The 22,815-nt window shown below is 38.0% G+C and overlaps 1 protein-coding gene across 2 annotated transcripts in view; it reads right to left on the bottom strand.

Annotated features, from left to right (window-relative positions):
• Positions 1–22,815, bottom strand: part of LOC145675647 (uncharacterized) — a 920,247-nt gene that overhangs the window by 109,378 nt on the left and 788,054 nt on the right. For both annotated transcript variants that reach the window (XM_081746206.1, XM_081746207.1), the window contains exons 10-11: positions 16,616–16,778; positions 640–795 (exon numbers count right to left, since the gene is read on the bottom strand). In XM_081746206.1, coding sequence (XP_081602332.1) covers positions 640–795; positions 16,616–16,778 — 319 coding nt within the window. The remainder of the gene's footprint in view (positions 1–639; positions 796–16,615; positions 16,779–22,815) is intronic.

Genomic DNA, 22,815 nt, shown 5'->3' with positions numbered 1-22,815 from the left:
GCCAATTTTCAAAATGGCTCGAAATCGAAAGCAGATAAGTGAGTCGTGATAACGGTATCTCATGTAAAATAATATTGTCTAGGGCGCTCTTGTTCCACATTTCGATTATCTTTTATCTATTTGAAGATATCACATAATTACTGTAAAATTAACGGTATTTTAATTTCGCCGGGATGAAGACTCTTAATATTTACAGGTGATCAATAACCTATCAACACATTTTTCCTGGGGCCGCAATGGGCTATGAAGAAATCCTTTAAAACCCTATCTCTCGAGGCTGCAATGAGCAAAGGATATATCCTCTAATCACTTTTATCCCGGGGCTGCAATGAGCTACGGAGAAATCCTATAATTGTTTCCTGAAATGGGCAAAGAAAACTCCCTCTAATCACCTACTCCAGAGGCTGCAATGAACAAAGGAGTTCCCGTCATAACCTAAGAAAAATTGAACCTTAATTTCGAAGTCACTACTGTGTGTGTCGAGGACTCACTAAAACTCTGAAAACATTTCCAGAATTACAGAAGAAACTTTGTGAAACTCTTATAAAGATTTATTTTGTAAATAAATAGGTTAAGGGCTTTATATCCTGGACTTTTATTAAACGCTACAGAACAAAGCATTGCAATATCGTTATTTACCTTGTATTCTTCGTTTGCAGACATATCCACCGCCCGCATCACATCGCTTTGGTTGCCAGTACAGACCACTGGGAAGGGTTCTTGCAGGGGAGGAAAACCACTGGAGACCCATGCATGCTTCGTCAGTCTCTAGGTTTCGGTGATTCGGAAGCCAGGCTGTAATGAAAGAAACAAGTTACAATTACTTATCTCTATCTACTTATATATATCTACCTAGATCAAAGACGCTTCTAAAAAATTCTGATATTAACTTATAATCTTCGTACTAAAGTTTTAACTACTATGCAGTTTTCTGATAGGTTTAGGGAATGGCAAATTTTAGGAGTTAACAATAAAAGCGAATTGAGACCAAAATATCTCATCATCATCATAATAGGTATTCTGCCATTATCGGCATGTTTGCCGCAACTGAAAAGCTTCCATGCTCCGCGATCTTCCGGTAACCAATTCGTCTTCACGTACGATTTTTTGCTTTGACATCATCCATTAACTATACAGACGTGTTCAACTTATTAGACTCACTCTCGAAAGTTGATGTAGGAGTCCTAATCTCAGAGTTCTAGAACACTGAATTTAATGGTTAAACCACCAATATAGGATCCTTCATTTGTTTACTGTACAGTTGAAGTGGTGATCACTGTTGAACTGCAGATGGCATTAATGCAGAGGGAAATAGTGAAAGTAGTGTTTCAGATAGCTATTGTGGTTCCTATCAACAAGTTACAGTCTGAAGTGTTATGGTTGCTGTTGTAAGAACTTACACCATTCGAAGCGTTCAACAGTTCGAATGGGCCAGTGTAAAATGATCGTGACGTGTTTCGTGAATCAATCTTTTATTCTGTAAGTCCTGTAATCGCAGCATAATGGGAAAAGCAAAATGACCTTTCTCCACATAAAGTAGAAGTTAACAAAATACTTCTGGTGGAAGGAAGATGTACACGGCGACACATTGCTAGTAGAGTTGGGATAGAACAAAAATCTGTGAGTAGAATCTCTGTTGGAATGAACAAGAGCCAAAATAGGGTTGGGAAGTGTGGACGAAAACCAAAGCTATAGCTAAGAGGTATTAGAAAACTAAGAAGATTGGCTCTGGGAAACAGAAGTGCAACTTCTAAGAGACTTAAGCATAATAATAGCTAAGTATGGCGCAGACATTCAACCTGAAAGTGTTCGAAGGATTGTGCCGAGGGAATAAAAGCACGCAGTCAAGAAAGAAAACATAAATTAGAGTCTACTCCAATCATGGCATCAGAAAACACTGGACATACATGAATTAGAAACTCCAACCGGAAGTAGGCTCAAATCTTGTAAACGGAGCGAAATATTGAGAAAAAATAATCGAAAAATCTCCCCTTTATGATACCCCTTGCTGATTTTTTTTTTTTTTTTTTTTTTTTTTACCAAGGCGTCTTTTACTTGTGTCTGTAAAGGGATACATACAGATGTAGTGAGGAAGACAAGGAGATTTATGCTTATGCGAATAATGCGCTGTGTAGAGAGCGCAGGTTTAGTTAGTCTATATATTAAAATGCTAAGTTTATATGTTTGTCTCCAATTCTATCGACAACGAGATCTCGAAAACCACAAGCACTAGAAACATATCGTTTTCACTGGTCGATTCCGATTTTGTGTAGATTGTCCAGTTCTCATTCAAATTCTCATAAACCGTCTCGTTATTGTTTTATTCAACATTTTAGGGGCCATTTGAGCCCATAAGATTAACATTGTTGCAGGCAGAAATTACAGTGTTAGGCAACCGGTACAGAATTTACGTATGGCGGGTTGACGGACATTGTATGCGCTTTGCTTAAATCTGAGTGGCAAAACTTATTGCATGTTGGCAACTTCAAATGTATCAAGAGACGCAATGAGGCATATTCGGATAAATATGGATTTATTAAAAAAAAAAAAAAAAAAAAACTTCCACTTGATATTGTGTTACTTCTACAAATTTGCTACAAACTCACTCCAACATGTATACATAGCAATTCACTTCCTTTGTGAGTCTCCTATCCTTTTCGTGTGAGTAAGGAGACATGCAAAGTGGGAAGGAGATTCATGGTCATAACAGAACGATGAGCTGAGTAGATAGAGCAGGTTCAGCTAGTATAAATAAAAATAAAAGTGACTATGTTTCTGAATTAAGAACTCTTGAACCACGATCGCAATCAAATTTTCAACATAGATGAGGTTCGGGCTTGGGGTGTTTTTCCACCATTTCACTTTGATGCAACTTGGAGGAGGGGTGAGATATATAAAAATGATCGGATGACCTATATTAATGTGGAATCCATAGTTTTCGGGGTTGCTGAGAAAAACAGTAACACTTCTGATACTGTTTAAATCCAAATTCAGCCCCGCAACTTGGGGTTTGAGGAGGGGGAGATAAATGATCGAATGACCGATATTAGTGTCAAATTCATAGTTTTTGGGGTCACTGAGATGAACAGTGTCATTTCAAATGCCGTTTAAACCCAAATTCAGCCCCGTAACTTGGAGGAGGGAGTGGGGAAGATGTATAAAATTGTTAATGGAAGATGTTACTTATTTCTAAAAATGATAAATTTACATACTTTTCTGTTTACTATTATAGTAGTTATGGTATTACAGGTATTCCTTCCCGGCATACCTATTATGCCCTTTCCGTTAGAGAGGCACATGTTTGTTGACAGTCACAACAATAATTTATTATTAAACAAGACTTTTTGTTTGCCAGAGCAGCAAAAGATTCCTGGACACAAGTCTCACCTCCAATGTAATGCACACTACAGCAACTTTCCCATTCCCTGAGGTTAAGAGACCATCAAGAAACAAAAGAGTTGATGCAGTTGCGACAGTCTGGTTTCCAAGCGTGGGATTCTTGTGGGAAAAGAACTTTTCTTTTACATTAAACTCGGAATACATGTTTCACTCGTTGTGAAGATGAAACGTCTCAAGAGGAAAGATGTGTTTCTACGCTGGTTTAGCTAACCCGCTATCTTTATGTTCTACAGTATAATCTATAACAATGGTCTTCGACCTCCCTTATACTTTAGTTGTCAACGTTCTAAGGTTTGCTGGGGCTGTTCAATTTCAACTAATTGTTCACGTGGATCGGATACTACTATGTTTAACACTAGATTTACAAATTATGTAACGTTTGCTTAACATGAACATTAAACTCTTAAAAAAATATATATATATACTGTAAAGATTTTCTTGTCTTTTAGGATAGAGATAAAAATTGGTAGACGGTAGAATAGACTTTCCCATCGCCTTTTATTAAAAAAAAAATCCTCTTGTACACAATAGTAATAAATAGTACAAATAAAAGTAGTGGTGCTATTCTAATTATATATATATATATATATATATATATATATATATATATATATATATATATATATATATATATATATATATATATATATCAGCAAATACGGAAATCGGGACGGTAATACAGCAAATTATGCATGCGTTGAAATATTAAATAATACTTTTGATAAAATGGATAGTTTCGAATATCTAGGATCAATATTAACAGAGGAAAATCATATTCACGAAGAAATTAAATGTCGACTAAAAGCAGGGAATTCGTGTTACTATTCGGTTCAAAATCTCTTGTTGTCGCGAATTCTTTCGAGGAATTTGAAGCTTAAAATATACAAAACTATAATCGTGCCTGTTGTTCTGTATGGTTGCGAAACATGGTTGCTTACTCTGAGGGAAGAACATAGACTAAAAGTATTTGAGAACAAGATCCTGAGACGAATATTCGGACTCAAGAGGAACCGGAATGGGGAATGGCGGAAACTTCATAACGAGGAACTACATAATTTATACGGTTTACCCAACATTGTTAGGGTCGTCAAGTCTAGGAGGCTTAGGTGGGCAGGTCATGTAGCTAGAATGGAAGAAAGTAGAAACGCTTTCAAAGTCTTGACTGGAAGACCAATCGAAAAACGACCATTAGGAAGACCTAGGCGCAGATGGGAGGACAATATTAAGATAGATCTCGCAGAGATTGGAATAGAAAGTAGAAACGGAATGCAGTTAGCTAAGGATAGAAGTCAGTGGAGAGCTTTTGTGAACGCGGCATTGAACTAGGTCATAGAGTTAGTTAGTTATATATCAGCAAATTTTTTCCTGGATACCACACGTGACAAGTAGGGAGCTACACAGCTTCCTAATACAAGATGTTGTGACGAAATTAGATGGCACTGGGAATATCTTGGAAGCGATGGTTGTCAAAAAGTACTGGAAAGACCTTAAGCTAGCAACTGATCGACAACTATTGATAATGGTAGGCCTACGTATGCGCTTCAAATATAAGTAATTCTCACCCATACCCTCATGTGGACCCAGTTCTTATTCTTGATATCTGAGCACTTGAGATTAAGAGATAAACCTTATACCTCGTTCTAAAGATCAAATGGTTTTTGCTTAACCCTGTAGCTGTAAGAATTTCTAAACACAAAGATAGTTGAACTAAAATTTATTGTTTCTGGATATAACTGGGTAAAATTTACTGTTATTTCTGGGTATAACAAACGGTTCTGCGAACTCGAAATATTTTAAGCAGCACTGGTTGAATAGTACCACTACAAATAAGTTCCTCTTATAACTTCGTGATTGGTGAATCATAGTAGCCCAATGATCATACGTCTTAGGGCGTGTTGGATAAGCACCTCTCAATGACCATTCGTCTTATATCGTTAGTGTAGGATAGAAGCTTCTAAGTAACCAGTAGTCTCAGAGAGTATAGGATAAGTAACTCTCAATGACCAGGTATCTTAGAAAGCGGATTAGAGAGGTCTCAATGACGAGGCGTCTTATAGAATTGATGGTTTGATTAATCGACGGAGATTGATGCCTTCTGCCTTGGGCTGTCTTCTTTTATCCTGAAATGTCGGCTGACTTCGTTGATCTTCGTCACTTGCCGATCGTTGGCGATAATGGACGACGTTTTCTTCGTGGCTGTCGTCTGAAGTGTGTTTACAGCTAGCACATAGTGTTGAAACACGAGGAACCTTACAATACTCTTATAATAACTTTTACTAAAACGAGATTTATAATTTGCTATTTGTATTAAGAAGTTTATAGTAATTGTAGTTCGGATTACTGATGTTAAGGTTAATTAAATCTATTCCGATAATGTCATTATTTGCTTAATTGTAGCTCCGTGTAGCGTAGGCGCTACCGCTTTCGCCTTTGGATGGGGACACTCGATCTCAAAGGTTTAACACCTTCTTCTGGTCAGCCATTCCGAATGAGATTTTCCTGGGAGTTTCCCATTTACTGGGATGTTATTTTATCATTTTACTTTGACGGTGCAACTTAGGGCAGGGAGAGGGGAAATGTATATAAAAATGATCGAAAATGACCAATATTAGTGTCGAATCCATAGTTTCCGGGGCCACAGACAGGACAGTGACACTTCTGATGCCGTTTAAATTCAAATTCAGCACCGCAACTTGAGGAAGAGGGATATATATATATATATACAGTGGCGTATTTAGGACTTTGTTTCGTGGGGAGCTATGCACAACACGTGAGTAAGTGTTTTGGAAACTCCGACAAATTTTAATGGAATTTTGCATGTAACAAATTTATTTCAGAGGGCTTGAGCCCGATAGCCATCCCTAAATACACCAGTACATATATATATGTATATTCGAAAATGACCTATATTAGTGTCGAATCCATAATTTTTGGGGTTGCTTAGACAAACAGTGACACTTCCGATGCCACAAAACGAAACGTATTCTCCCAGTGCGAAGAACGAACATTCTGCTAGTTCTTTCCCAATCTCAAGTTTTAGAATATCTCTTTAAATCTAAAATTAAGCTCCTTTTGTTTTAGTTCCTCGGCTTTCATTCTTGTACTTATTCTGAAACAAAATGGCGGAGTGTCTTTAGCTAAGAGTTAATGAATTCTCGATTACTTTACGGTTGACTAACTTCGACCACTGACAGTAAGGAACAAGAGAGAGAAAAATCTTAATGTGAATCTATTTTTGACATCAATTCATCTGTAAGTTTTTAAGTGAAGCCTATTGTAGAAATTGGAAAACTTTTATTCAGCAAAGAACTTTCTTCACTCTTCACTCTTATGACAATTTTAAACTTTATTAAATAATTTTTTCCTGGTTCTTTATATTAATGCAATTACACATACATTTCTCCTAGAAAGCACACAGGGAATGAGGTTTCTGGGAGGTGTACTAAGGATACTTGAGAACTCATTTGGTTTCTGTTAATTAACATTTTAGTAAGGATCTTTCTTTCTCTTTTCTTTTTCTTTTTTCCTACATATTCTCAGAACTCTTCTGAACAGAAACAAGTACAGTGAAATCTAAATATCAAGCGTACAGGACACCAATGCCAATACTTTATTTAAAACACTCATGTTGTATTTACTAGTTGAATATAATCATGCTTCGCACGGGGGCTGTATTTGGAAGTCAACGCCTGTGGGAGTATCACCATTGATCTCAGCGACCGCGAAAACTATGAATTCGACACCAATAGTGGTCATTTTCTACTACTTTTACATGTCCCAGTAAACGCCCCCTGAGACCCCCTGACGTTTAACTCTGGTCTGGAGTCTGGACCAAGGTATTCGTGACTAAAATTTGGTAACTCTCGATCAATTTGTCTGGTTCCCAAGCCGGTTCCGGTAAACACCCCCCTGAGACCCCCTGTTTCGAAATTTGAAATAAGGGCTTCATCTTGATCTGGGGCCTGGGCCAAGGTACTCCTGACCAAAATTTGGTAACTCTCGGTCCACTCATCTGGCCTCAGGCCGCACACAGACAGACAGACAAACACACTAACAAACTCTTTATTTTAATTATGTTAGATAGATTATACTAGCGTCAATTAGCTACTTCACTGGCTTAAGATAAGAAAAGTTAGTAGTATGTTTCTGTTAGTGAGTCACTTTTTACTAATACTGAAGTCCTCTTTGATAAACGATGTTTTTTTTTTTTTTTTATGTTGCGTTCTTCAACCAAAACATATAAATATTCGGGATTTCCAACTCGAGACTGTCACATATATAACAATTAAATATTGCTATTGTGTGCTGAATGTAAATTTAAACGGCATCGGAAGTGTCTCTATTCATATCGGCGACCCAGAAAACTATGGATTCGACACTAATATAAGACATTTTTGATCATCTTTATACACCTCCCTTAAGTTGTACCGTCAAAGTGAAATGCTTAAAATCACCCCAGGTCCTAGCCTCATTTATGTTGAAAATTTGATCGAGATCGGTCTGGTGGCTCAAGAGTAATTAAGTCACAAACATAGTTACTTTCATTTATATATACATTAGTACAAAATACGTGACTGTATTAAGCCTTCCCCACTGCTCTAGTAGCTAGCGCTAGTGTCTATTGTGCACGGTGTCCTGGGTTCAATTTCCTGTTGGAAGCTTGCAAAAAATTTGATCGCGGTTTGGATACGGTGGTTCGGATTTACTTCAAACTGTAGGTCAACGTCTCATATAGCTTCGGTTCTCAAGGTGACGCTAAGTGCTGATCCAAACAACCAACTGAATGTACAAGATCACGGAATTACAAAATAAAAGCTGGTCACTTGGCTCGAAACTCGATAAGTTTGCAATTTATTCGTCCCTTTTCTTACTAATAGTAAATATTGTCACAAACAATATTCAACTTAATTATTATACTTTTGTCTGTAATTGTATATTTAGTTCATTACTATTCAAATAACTTGGAGAAAAGGGTGAAAAGCTTTGGATATTTTAGAACTCAATCATATACTAAGTAATAAATTCTTTATCTGAAAAAAAAAAAAAAAAGCCTGCTGTGTAATTCTGTCTTTAAATCTGTTTTCAACCACTGAAGTCATCTACGCTTCACAAATCATCATGTGAGTTCATACATTGACAAATATGATGAGAGTAATAGATTCATAGGTACACGTGCTTATGATTTCACCACGAATACAGGACGTCCATGACCTCAGCTTGAATCATGAATGAAAATTACTTCACTTTCCGAAGTGGGAAGTAGTTGTGACGTAACTCTAGGAGAACATAGCACTAGAGCTGGGACCATACCTGATTGATCTACTTGTTGTGGACTCTATCAATTGTCTATTCTCTGTACCATTCATTTCAGGTATGTACTCATATCGTATTTGTCAATATCTAATCATGTGCTGAAGAAGTTTCAACAGAGACGAATAAACGTAAAATTATACACGTTAAAAAATATTTCCCCAAAACTCTATTCTTTCATTTAAAAAATGTTCATGAGTATTGGTGTAAAAATTAGGAACGGCTAAATTCCTAAAAAAATAAAAAAATAAAAAGCGGTTATTGTTGTAACTACGCTACCTGTCGTGTACGTCCCGTTCTATGTTAATCATAAATAACACACAAATATCGCAAAATATTCAGTTTCTTTTTATTTTCTCTTTTTTGTGATTACTTACACTTAATTAATTCTTTCTACAAAAGGAGGAATATACACATAGAAATTTTGAGGGCAATTTAAAGTTTCAAACATGAACAAGATTCGAACCCCACAGTAGTTTCACCCAGTGTTCGTAGTTTGAGGGAAATTTCCTTAATCTAGGGAAATTTTGTAGGTAAATTTAGGAAAAAGGAAAAAAAATATAATTTTTTGATATACTAAAGCATGAAAGCCAAGGAAATGCTCTTACTGACTGTTTGACCAATATAAATGCTTACGTTTTTATTTCTTCTGCAGTTTGTTTGTGTTCAAAGAAGAATAATTTGCACCAGTGGTGTATTTACAATTTTGTTTCGGGGGGCTTTGCTAACTTTCGGGGGGGGGCTTTGCCTGTAAATGTGAAAATTCAGCAAGATATTTCATATACTTTACTATAGTAAGTAAGATTTCGGGGGGCTTAAGCCCGGAAGCCGCCCCTAAATACGCCACTGATTTGCACCCATTGTTAGCTGGATGCATTTAGGTGTATATTTTGTTTTAAAAGAAAGTACAAAAAAAGAAGCAAAAAATAAACGAATAAAGCAAATGTAATTGTTACTTCCTTTAATATAGCTAAATTGATCTTATAAATTCTGTCACAGAAATTGGATACTGAACAAACGGGAAAATTTGATAAGAAATGGGGAAATATTGTGTCAGTCGAGGGAAATTTCCGTAAGGAAACTTACGAAAACTGTTTTACCTCGCAATTATCAGACTAAAGCTAGGTCACTCACATTCAGGTATTTAGTGCTAATATAATAACTAAAATGTTACTGTTTTAAATAAAGTATTGGCGTTACAATCTAGTACACTTCTCATTTAGACTTCTAAGCATTCGTTTCTATTCAGTATAGTTCTGAGAATACGAAGAAAAACAAAAAAAAATCTTTTTAGAAACAGCAAAATGTTAATTAAAAGCGGATTTTATCAACTGAACAACCAGCGACACAACCAATTTCTATGGTTTTCGAAATCGTCATCATTTGAGCTCTGTCAAATTTTTGTGTTGTATCATCTCTATTTCGTTTTATATACACTGTAACAAATGTACGGCCACTTTTACTAATCGATTACCGTCAATTCTGTCTGCCGTACGGCAGGCCGGTAGCCAGGCCAAAAATGTAGGGGGACCGGTAGAAGTTAGGGGGGGCGACCCAACCATATTATAGTTCATTTGCAAGCCTACCCTGAAAATTTTAGGGGGGCAGTGAAAATTTAGGGGAGCATCAAAACGGCCTTCCTATGGCCTATAACGAAACATTTTATAGTAAAATCGTAACTTTTAGAGTAATCGGTTGGCACCAGAATTGATGGTAAGGTCAGTAACTGTTACCGTACATTTTTCACAGTATTAGTACAATCAGCACGTCTAAAGCATTTTAAGCAAAATATCCACAGTTGTTAACTGCCTCTAATAACTGTCAGCAAATGAATACTTAGTCGAAATTTGAAAAATAAAGAGGTAAAAACACAGAAACTCACCATGATACTGTAGTTCACAAAAGTATTTTTTTTTTAATTTAAACACATCGGATCATATTTCTAATATCAATTGCACAATAATTGTTATTGCTATGTATTTATTTGCTATAATTCTAGAGATACAATATAACTCATCAAGAACTTGAATATTATGAGGATATTTCCAAAAGATTCCAAAAGTGAAATACGATCCAGTGATAATAAGCCATTCATTACATATAATGCTATGGAAAAAAAAAAAAAACAATATTTCAGTTTCAAATATCTAGCTGCACCGAAAATGCTAGATACATTAATTCAGATGTATTTAAATGAATCCCAAAGTTAAGTCCGAGTAAGGAAATGTTTGTCCACGCGTATTCACGTCCAGAATGGCCTGAAACAAGGAAACGCGTTGTCGCCATTATAATTCAACTTTGTTCTGGAGTACGATATAAGGAAAATCAAAGACAGCAACCAGGGCCTAGAGTTGAATGGTACTCATCAGATTATGTCGTATGTTGATCATGTAAATAGAAAGAAATGCAGAGGCCATATTAAACGCTTGCAGGAACATGGGTTTAGAAATAAATGCAAAGAAAAATAAATATAGGTCCGTGGAAATTCGCTGGGATCATAAAAATGTAAATTATGGATACGTAAGATTTAGAAATTAGATTTCTGGGTTTTCGACATCTATCGCCATGTTTGCCCGTCACGAATGAAAAATGACGTCCCTCGTCGATCACACTATCCGAGAAAAGGGAAGGAAGGAATCGGCCTGGTACCTATACATTAGCTACCATCTTGGTATTCGCCTGGTGTGAATGAGGAAAACTCAGGAAAACCTCACTCAGGGTGGCTGGCCTGAAAAAGCTTTTACATACGAGTGTTCCCACCGGAAATCGAACCCGAGACCACTCACGTAAAAAATATTAAATAATACTTTCGATAAGATGGATACTTTGAAGTATCTAGGACCAGTATTAACAGACCGATGCCATATCCACGAATAAATTAAATGTCGACTGAAAGCAAGAAATTCGTGTTGTTATTCGGTTCAAAATCTTTTGTCTCCGCAAATTCTCTCGAGTAATTTGAAGCCTAAAATATAAAACGATAATCATGTCTATTGTTCTGTATAGTTGCGAAACATGGTCGCTTACTCTGAGGGCAGAATGCAAACTGAAAGTATTTGAGAATATCATCCTAAGGTGAATATTCGGACCCAAGAGAAATGGGGGAAAGTTCATAACGAGGATCTGCGTAATTTATATCGTTTACCGAACATTGTTAGGATGTAGGAGGCTCAACAGAAGATTTCATATAGTGACAATGAAATAAAGTAGGAACGCTTTCAAAATATTAACTGCAATCGTCAAATGACCATTAGGAAGACCTTGGCGCAGATGGAAGGCTAATATTAAGATGTTTCTCTCAAAGTAGAAACTGGGTCTATTTGGCTAAAGACAGAAGTTAATGGGGATCTTTTGTGAACGCGGCATTGAACCTCCGGGTTCCATACGCCATAGAGTTAGTTAGTTCGCTGCGTCAGTTCGTTGGAAGCAGCCATTTGAAATATTCGTTTTGCATTAAGTTCACATCTTGCTTGACAAAGCTCCAGTCCACTCGGCTGTTATTGGTACGGCTGCAGTGCTGTAGAGTGGATGCTAAACGTTTTCGAACTTTTTCACTGCATTTAATTACGGAAGATCGGACTTACTTATGTACACATGTTTTACTGACTAATCACACACAAGAATTACTCTCAAACAAAATGTTATGGTTGTGGGGCCAAAAACGTATCAATGTTATAACTCATATATAGGCCTATGTTCAAACACGGCGTACACAGCAAAATAAAGTCTAAACAGTGAAAGAGGAGATAATCAGTTGCACACAAGTTAAGGGGTTTCCAATAAGTTATCTACCTAGACAAGAAGAGAGGGGTGGAGCCAGGCCCGTGCTGGGTCACTAACGAGGGCGGTGGACAAGTCTACCAAAAGGGCGCTCATACAAATGTATTATATATATATATACAAACGTATATATATATTGTGTAACTTAATTAATATACTAAACGTCGGGAGATGATTCCTGACACCGGAGATAAAATGACAAGTATAGACCAACCTGGGTGTAGAAATGCCTCTGAGCCATGACCACCCGAAAATTTTCGAGAAAATGCAACAGCAGCCATACTCGAGAACAAAATGTCGGATCGAAGTCGTGCAAAACGGAATGTCCATTATTTTTAGTTGTAGATTCCATTCATGTACAATCGGATGTAGTGCAGTGGCGGTGCAAGGGTGACTCCCAAAGAAACCGGACTATTAGTTGGAGTATTTTATCAAACGTATGTGTACACGAAACAGCTCTGAAGAATAACAGTTCACAATCTGATATTGTCAACCATTGACCGCATTGCAAAGAATACTTTGCCGAAGCAAATTTTTCCGCATGCGTTCAAACACACCTGAAATTTCGAAGGTGAATGCTGCAGCTATGTTAACTCGAGCAACAAGTTCTCCGGCTGTCGTGGCTAGTGTTGCATACAAAAGGCGTTTCATAACGCCCCAAATAAGAAATCAAGGGGCGTGAGGTAGGGTGAAAGAGGTGGTCATAACACAGGTCAATCTCCCCCAATCCAACTATCTGTTTTTTTTTACCACTTTCATTTAAGTAGGTCTGCATATATCTGTCAAAATGTGCAGGTGCACTGTCATGCTGGAATCACATCTACTGTCTTATGTTCAAAGGACACATGTTCTAACAATTTTGGGAGAATATTACGTAAAAATAAAATATACGTACTCCCACACAGGCAGGCCGGTAATAAATAAGGCCCTACCACAAAATTATCCACCATACTGCACCGCGCGCTCACTCTAAATCTTTCTGCTGATCGTTCACTAGAGTTGCATGTGGATTTTTACGCCCTACACATGGCTATTGCTCGTTTCAGGACTATCTTTGATCATTCCCAGTACGTTGTGTTCAAATTCAACTGTCCACATGGTGCAATTTCCTCCGGTTTCATGTAGGGGAAATTGAAGAGACCCTATCTCCCGAAGGCAAATATGGAGGCGTGAAAAAAATACAGGGAAAGTTACTCTCCTATGAGAGCGACGGTTACGATATAAACGCCTTGCCTCTGGAATATTTCCCCTTATCTTTTCATAAATGAGGTGCATATATCTGCCAGCTCGTGGACAGGGTAATCTGCCATTGCGCAGGCGCATACAAATTAACAAAATACAGATAAAGTTTTACACGATGTGAATACCTGGACACTACACTCTACCGTCGTACGCAACACTTCCTATCCTGTTATACAGCAATTCCACACGTAACATCAGAGCATCGGACACTCTATATTACTCACAAGTTGCGTCAGATGCCTACTATAACACAGCCACGTTAATTTATGCCATCCACATCAAAACTACAATACAGCTTTCCGCGAGCCACTTGCAAGTGGCATACAAGGGACGATAATTCCGTAAGTGCTGCTACGTCTATGCAAAAGTGCCACATTCTCTTTCCCCGTGTTGGTATTTCATCCACCTCCAAAATACATAGAGAACGTCGAAAGAATATTTCCCACCTTGTGTTGCATGTCTTTTCTTCTAGAAACAATTTTCTTCTAAAAAAATATTCCACCAGTGACAAAATCAAAATGTAAGTGGGCTACACTACGTCACTATTTTGGTATATTCACAATAGGAATGTAGTTTTTCGTGGGTCAGGATTAAGGGGCGTTTACCAACTCCAAGAGAGGGGAAAAGACCCTCGATAGTATCCCTGGAAGAAGATTTACCTAATGGATAAATTAAGTATACTGTTCCAGCGCATTTCTTTGTATCATTATGCAACGTGTACGGCATCTCGTGTTTCATCCATTTTTGTTGCTTCTGTGCACAGAAGTTATCATATTTCACGGAATTACATATTACGAGGAGGTAATCCTTTAATGCAGCTTACTTTCGCCCAATATGTATCTGGAAAAGCCCTTGTACACTCGTTATCAATAGCCTAGAAGATATAACTGTGATACGTTAAAGATTTCTTTTCGTTTATATTATTCTCCCGAGAGTTTGTTCTGTGCTGAGACGAAATAGATCAATCACACATGTGTATATCTCTTTTTTCTTTCGAATTCTAAGTGTTCTAATTTGAACGATGTACTATTAGATCTAATTTTGATTGTTGAAATCTTGTACTTGATTGTTGTCCTCATTGTCCTCATTCAACGTTTGATAAAATAGTCGACGGAATACTCCAGTTTCTGTGGGAGGTACCCTTGCGTCGCAACTGTACACTAATGGGATATTTGACTAAAAATAATGGACTTTCTCTTTTACCCGACTTTGATCCGATGTTTTATTCTTGAGTTATGGCTGTTCCTACATTTTTCCGACAAATTTTCGTGTGATCAAGGTGCCGAAAGGAGGCATTTTTACACCCAAGTTGGTGCATATTTTTCGTTTTATATCCGTGTCAGGAGTCACGTCGTGAAGTTTATGTTAATTAAGTTACACCCTGTATATATACGGGCGCCCTTTTATGTATTAAAACCCAAAGTTTGTTTAATAACGTAAATAGCTAAACTGTGAAAACTTCTTTACTAGAGAAACATTTTTTAGTTCTTGTAAGATTTTTTTTTGTCAAACAAAATGAAGCTAAATATATATACTAATAAATCAATATAGCTATATTTTAAAAATACAATAGGCACTGATTATTCCAATACTGCTGTAAAACACACAGGAATAATTACATGACAAGGATGCCTTACGTAAAGGGCGCACTGTACCCTTCACGGGTTCTTCATCAACAGTATGTATTCATTGTACAGAACTGTGCCATACAGAAAAATAAAACCGTTTATCTTTGATGTGTTTTCGCAAAGGTGTCTTATGTAAAGATCGCACTGTACTTATCATGGGTTCTTTACCAATAATAACCGTAATAATTTATTTACTAAAAATGTACCTTTATATATAATGTGATGTTTCGGAGGGCGCACCGGGACATGTTCCGATGGGCCAGCACGGGCCTGGGTGGAGCACAATGATGCCTTATACGCAAGCCAAGGCCAGTGTGGGGAACCCCGCTGCGCAATTTGAGATCAGTCGGAGCAACGCAGTGGCCGTAAGTAGTGTTTGTGTTGCGCCGCTTAGCTGTCTCAAGCGCGTGACGTTGGTGGACTTCGAGGAGGACCATGAAAAATTCCTGGCTGAACTGGCGACAGGGGACAAAACCTGGATCCACTATTGGGATTCTGTGAGCAAACAGGAGTCCATGCAGTGGAAACACGCCCCGGAAGAAGTTCTGCACACAGCCTTCCAGTGTTTCCCAGTGGTTTGCAGGCCATGACAAAGACTATTTTTTCTGTGATTTCTTCACAGGCCACAAAGTGGTGACGATGCATACACCTCCATGGAACTACATCGACAAACAGTGACGATCAGGTGAGTCTATCTGCATTCCTTCCTGTCTAGGTAGATAACTTACTGGACGCTCCTCGTAAGTAAATGAGGACCAAATCTCCGGTTCTCAAAGTGTCAGCCGATACATGGGAATACAAAAGGATGAACGTTATTGTCAATTTTTAGTACATGTTCTTGGTTCCTCAATGTTAACCCTTTTCTTGACAATATATCCTTTGGGATACATAATTTTTTGAACATTTTTCGTTCTTTGACTACCTATTTTGTCAATGTATCCTATGGGATACATTACATCACAGCCTTGTCTAAATAAAACATGTAACTAAAATGTGCAATTATCTATTATTTTGTAATGGCACGGAAGTCGCAACCAGTATTTTTTTCTGAGCAACACAAGTCTCCTTGCCAAGAAAAGGGTTAACTACTTGTGCTGAAGTTGCTGGTTAAATTTTCACAGTTCCCTGCAATAACGATTCGTTAATTTTGATCTAAACATTGTGATATTTGTCATAGAAACATTACATCATGTAAAAAAAATGAAAGCAGAAGAGAAATGGGATACATAAATATCATATAGCTCCAAAATACTCACCACTAAATCTCATGGGAGATCCATCTGTCCACTCCCATTCTGGTTTTGATACTTGTTTCCCTCCTAACCAATAGACAGCGTTTGTAGTGTACTCGTCCAATTCTCGAATGTTGGTCGTAATAAAACTCTCCTCTTCAATAGTCTGAACACTTGCAAGATTGGCCTGAAATAAAGAATATATTTTCAGAGTGTATTGCATGTAGCTGTTTTATTCAGAAATGCCATCTTCGTGTTGATGTGGACAATTTCTTTGCCAAATTGTTTTACTATAAATAATACGAACGATAAGAAAACAACTTTTAATGAACTATAATAAGAACACTAACAATTATTGAAATTAAACAATAACAATAATAATATCAACAATCCAAAACAACGGCAACAAACATAAGCAAAACTTAGCAGCAATCTGACAACACTGTACCCTCTGGAGATGTTCTCCATATAGCGCGAGGGCACACTGACAAATTTCATGGATATGAGTGTTGGGTGCTGAAATTGGTATATCTAGGTCAAGCTTCACAACTGCTTGCGATCACTATAGTTGTCTGTGAAACAGGATTCTGCCAAACATGAATTCCTTTATCGTTGAACTTGGTCGACAAGCCAGGAAGCGATATAATCTTGTAGCTTAAGGCGTTCGGCGAAGCAGGAATCGACCATACAGGAAGACGCGGAAAGCAATAAATGCGACTAAATATTTGTGATAATTTAACTTTTGTTATATTTCCCATCGGTATAACAGATTATGTGTGTATTTACTATATATATGCGTGTATTTACTATATAAATATTTACTATATTTACTATATATCTGTCCTATACTCATAAACTGCAAGCTCGCCCCACACTTCCAGAAGGAGATGAGTTTTAGCCCTCGCCTTCAGAGACTATTGAGGTGCTGTTCAATGCCAAGAACGATAAGTGAGATATATAAGACAAATGACATAACTGATGCTAAATGAAAGAAAGACCATAATTATGCCCCCATGAGACGCGTACGGCATTGGTTTGTAGTCGTATTAATAACCCCGTGGTGCAGTGATGTGTTATGAGCGATGATGATGATGTGGAGTTCTGCCCGAAGGCAGGTCTTTGACATGAAGATCAATGGGCAAGGTGAACCCATGGTGGGTTGCCATTGCCTTCTTATGAGATACTGATGACGTTCTAAAGACGGAGCCTACAGTTTAACATGGGATCCGACCCACCTATGTCTTCACCAGGAATCAAACTCGGAATCCCTTGATCACAAGGCAAAGAGTGGCAGAAAAAAAAAAACAAGCAAAAATCGACCATTAGCAAGGTCAGAGTAGTTCACGTCTGACACAAAGTGGCGTTCGAACCCGTATCACTGAAACAGCACCTGAGTTATAGTGTAGTGCAAGATCAGGTTACGAATGAAGTAGTAAGAGAACAACCATGGTGCTTATGTTACCAGAAAGAGCCTTGTTAGTGAAACTTTACTATACGCTGAACAATAGTGCTGGTGCCATTCGTGAATATCACTTACAAAAGGGGTTACGTCGTGGTCTCATTACCCATGTGCGTTAAAAAAAGATACAAAAGTTGGAAGAGACCGGTATGTTCGAGTTGAGACCAGAAAGAAGTCGTAAGAGTGTGACACACTAAGAAGTTCAGAATGTTGTTACTGCCGTCGTGCAGAAATCCTTGAGTAACATTGGCGTGGTATATGCGAAGGCAGTGTCAAAACATCTGGACATGCCTTATTCAACTGTGTGGAAAATTCTTCGCAAAATGCTGCATTGGTATCCTTACAAGGTAACAATAACACATCGATTGTGTCCCGCAGATGTCAATGCTCGTATGATATTTGCATTGATATTTCGTGCACTCATGGAAGTGGACAATCCTTGGCCGTGGAATATTCTATGGGGTGTTGAGCCTCACTTTCATCTTTATGGGACTGTGTATACCTACAACTGACGCATATAGGCTAGTGAAAACCCATATGAAATACATAAGTGCCCCTGCATTCTCCTAAAGTTATTGTGTCGTGTGGTTTTAGTAACCAGTTTATCCTCGGACCGAAACATGTTGATCACATTTGTTATTCTGCAGTTGCAGAAACGCAAATGTCTCGAATCATCCGTTTTCATGCACAACTGAGCGTAACGTATAGCAGATTTTTCGCAAACACTTCACGGAAGACCGCATACTTAGCCGTTCTTTGCCTTTCTATGACCAGTCCGATCACCCGACTTAACTCCATGTAACTTTTGTTTGTGGGCGTACCTAAAAAGCCTAATGTATCAGGGACACGTTCCGATTCTAAACATTTTGCGTCAGAACATTATTCACCATGTCCAGGTTATTACTGCAGATCAACTGCAATTGACCATGCAATAGATCTAATTCTCTTCGTGCGACATAAGAATGGAGCTCACATTGAACAGTATACCATACGTCATTCTGTAGATGCAGATTAAGACGTGTGTTCATTGTGCTGTGCTGTCACTTGTTCAGTAAAGTACTCTCTCCCAATTCTGGCTTTTAACTTCCATTTTGCTTACCTTTTCCTTTTTACCCCATCACTAACTCACTTACAGTGATGGAATAACATGTTGGAAGAGGTTTCTCCACAAGGAAAGAGGTTTTTCAGAAATCCTGGACTTTGGGGGGGAGAGATCGACGCTTATGAGCATAAGAAAGACTAACATTTACTTCGTTTGTTCTTTTAAAGATATCTCGAAAGTTTAAGGGGAGCTTCCGCTCAAAATTCCTCCCTAAGTCAGCTACTACCCACAGGTTGTTTACAGCGCAACAATGCCACGACACTCACAGAAGAGATAATTACAGCCTTTTATCATTTAGCATCATTAGTGTCGTTTTTCCTTCCATGCTGCACTTACTTGGTGTTGTACAGCGCCACAATTACCTTCTGTGGCGAAATTTGGAACTAATGTTTTTTTCTACACCAATTGCTTCTGCACTTTTCCAAATATACTTCTTCCAAGCTTGGTTTCATTCTGTTAAGTGGTTACGTCTCCAGAGTTCTCTGAACAGCGATACTTATTTTACGATAATCTGGTACTTTCGGGGGCTCAGTGGTAGAGCGTTCACCTCTGGTGCATGGAGTAACTGGTTCAATACGAGCTCGCATCAAGTGAACCTTGTGGTGGACAAACACCGTATGTGTGGGTTTCATCGGGGTTCTCCCGTTTCTTCCCACTTTCTTCATTCCACCATTTCATTCATTTCTCATCATGACCGTCTTCTTTAGCCTGCCCGACATAATGGTGGGACGTAAAACTCAAAGAGTTTTTTTTCGAATCTACTTGCCTTGTGTATTAGCTCTCTTATTGATTCTAAGAGTGCGCTGTCCCTCACAATATAAGACTAATTCAAGTACATCTGAGTTACTTACTGGATACGCTCCAAAACTAGAGTTTAAGAGCTATTCATAATTTTGAGCTATTTGTCATTAACCATACTGTATATTGTTATCTTGCTAGAGTCGTAATGACAAGCTTAATTGTTTGTTTGATTGATTGACTGAGGTTTCATCTTGTTACACCGGGCAGGGATTTGAAAGAAATCGTAGATTCTCACGTTGGGAAGGGGGGCGCGGTGGCTCAGTGGTAGAGCGTTCACCTCCGGTGCTTGGGGTCCCTGGTTCGATCCCAGCTCGCGCCGTGTGGATTTTGTGGTGGACAAACACCGTGCTTGTGGGTTTTCTCGGGGTTCTCCCGTTTCCTCCCACTTTCTTCATTCCACCTTTTCTCTCATTATCACCGTCTCCTTTAGCCTAACCGGCATAATCGTGGGACGTAAAACTCAAAGATTTCATTTCATTTCATTTCTCACGTTGGGAGCCCTGGTGAACCAGTTAATTATCACAAAGTCATCATTCATACATCGTAGGAAAGCTTGCGGATCACAGATTCCAATAAGGTAACACTTGTGCAATTCCCGCTCTATTCGTTGAAGAAGAAGATGAAGAAGAAAAAGATACCTTGTGTTATATGGGACCGTCCAGAAAATAAATGTAATTTACGTAAAAAAAAAAAAAAAAAAATACAAAAAATTGGCCAAGTTTGCCCCTCACTTCCTTCCCTCATAGTACTTTCGCAAGGTGTTAGTGTGTAGTGGACTATTTCATTGCTTCACATACCAATTTTTATGACTGTACCCAAAAGAGGAAATGCCTCCTAAAGAAACCTGGTGTGAAAAAAAAAAAACACTCTCTCTCCGTCGTGGTATCCCATACCCATTAAAATACATATCGGCGCAGAACTTCATTCTTCAGAAACACATTGATACCGAAATCATCTTTCTAGCTTAATTTGAGGCTGAGTTTTTAAGGTTTAAAGCCTTAACGTAGCAGTTGTGTCCTTCGGCGTTTAAAGGTTAATGGGTACGTCAGCATCTGAAAAACCTAATGATGGTACACTTCAATCAGCAGTTTCTTTTCGTAATAGATGGTGTAGTTATTGTGCAACATCTATTTTACTCGATTTTATGGAAAAATTACACATGATGAATTACACTTACCTATAACATTGTTTGAGTTCAATGAAATCTATCGATTAATATATATACCTTTGTCTATTTTTTGATAATATATTTCCCGTTAAAAGCTAATAATACGAGGTGTGTTTAAAAAGTACCGAGCCTTGTCTTTTTTCCCGCATAAACCAATGAAGCGCGGGAGGCTTCTTTCAGTGTAGGTGTGTTAATAGAAGGATACGCATGCGCAGTCGTGAATTTTTTCCTGGCCGCAGAAAGTGTTAGTCGCAGGCAGTCGGTCAACGAGTAAAGACGAGTAGTGAACAGTCGTCAGATTTCAGGTTTTTTTTTTTTTTTTTTTTTTTTTTTTTGTAAAATAACAGAAAAACTTGAGCAGCGATATTGCATCAAATTTTGCCCAAGCGGGAATCATCCAATCGGATCGGTACATTCAATTTTCAATGAGAATTTGGGCATGAGGATAGTTTGCCTTTGCCCGCAAAATTTCTATGTTGTCAGGCTCGTATCAAAGGGGGGTCTAGGGGGCCGGGTCCCCTAAACTTTTACTGGCCCTCTAAAATTTTCACGGTAGGCTTGCAAAGGAACTATAATATGGTGATAAACTATAATATGGTTGGATCGGGCCCCCTAACTTCTACCGGCGCCCCTTACATTTTTGGACTTGCTACCGTCATTCACCCGACATGACTTCGTATGACTTTTGGATATTTCCTCAGCTGAAAATGCCACTGAAAGTGGCCCGATTTGGTTCAAGAAAAAACATCATACGGAATGCGAAGGCAGGTTTGTTTAACATTGCAAAAACTGCGTTCCAGAAGCAAGGGTGCCGATTTCTCTTTAAATTTGTGGGGACCATTTAGATGCAGAAGGCATACATATGAGGATTTTAAGACAAATTGCATTCAAATTAAGCCAAATATTGTATATTCATAAATACAATGTGGGCCCCATATGAGCTTTGGGGGAGCCCTCAGCCCCCCAGGATCAGCGCCCTTGTCCAGAAGTGTTTCCAACAGCGGCGAGAGTGCTGGGACAAGTTTTTTGCAGTGCCAAGGATTTTATTTTGAAGGGGATTAGTGTTTCGGATTTCCAAATCAATAATTTTTTTTTTTTTTTTGGCCAATTAAAGGTTCGATACCTTTTGGATACACTTCGTATTTAAAATATCAGATATGCAACATTCCTAATATTACATAAAAATTATTCTTCAACTTGTTTTCAAAACGTTAGTTTAAAAATATAAAATTTACAATTAACTATTTATAACTCCTTCTTTTATTTCGTCATCAGCCTTTACATATTAAATGGTTTTGTTTTGAGTGGTTTTCAGGATCCAGAAACTTCCTGAATTTATCTTTTGCTTATTATTTATATTAATGTTCGGCGTTTCTTTTTTCTTTTCCCGCAAAAGACGTAGTTATGTTTTTCGGTTTAATAATCATCAGAGACGGAGGCACTTTCTTAGAAATTCCCTTTTATGTATCGCCAAGTACCAGCTTGAGAGCGTCTTCACTAAACCAAACACTCTATTTAACTTTTTCTCTCCTGTTTTGCAATTCTTGTTTAATCATAAAACTGTCCAAAACTTAGGCCCTAAATCGCAGTTGATTACGTTTTTCCATCCACTCTTCTAGCTTGTACCTACATTTTATGCTTTTTGCCACATCTTTCCCTTTGTTATTCTCCTTCGTAATAAAAGAAAAAAAGGT

This window comes from Thermobia domestica, chromosome 18 (genome assembly GCF_964235325.1).
Source record: "Thermobia domestica chromosome 18, izTheDome1.hap1.1, whole genome shotgun sequence".
Classification (NCBI taxonomy): Eukaryota; Metazoa; Arthropoda; class Insecta; order Zygentoma; family Lepismatidae; genus Thermobia; species Thermobia domestica.
The sequence above is the reverse complement of the archived record's forward strand: the minus strand, read 5'-3'. Positions and strand labels throughout refer to the sequence as shown.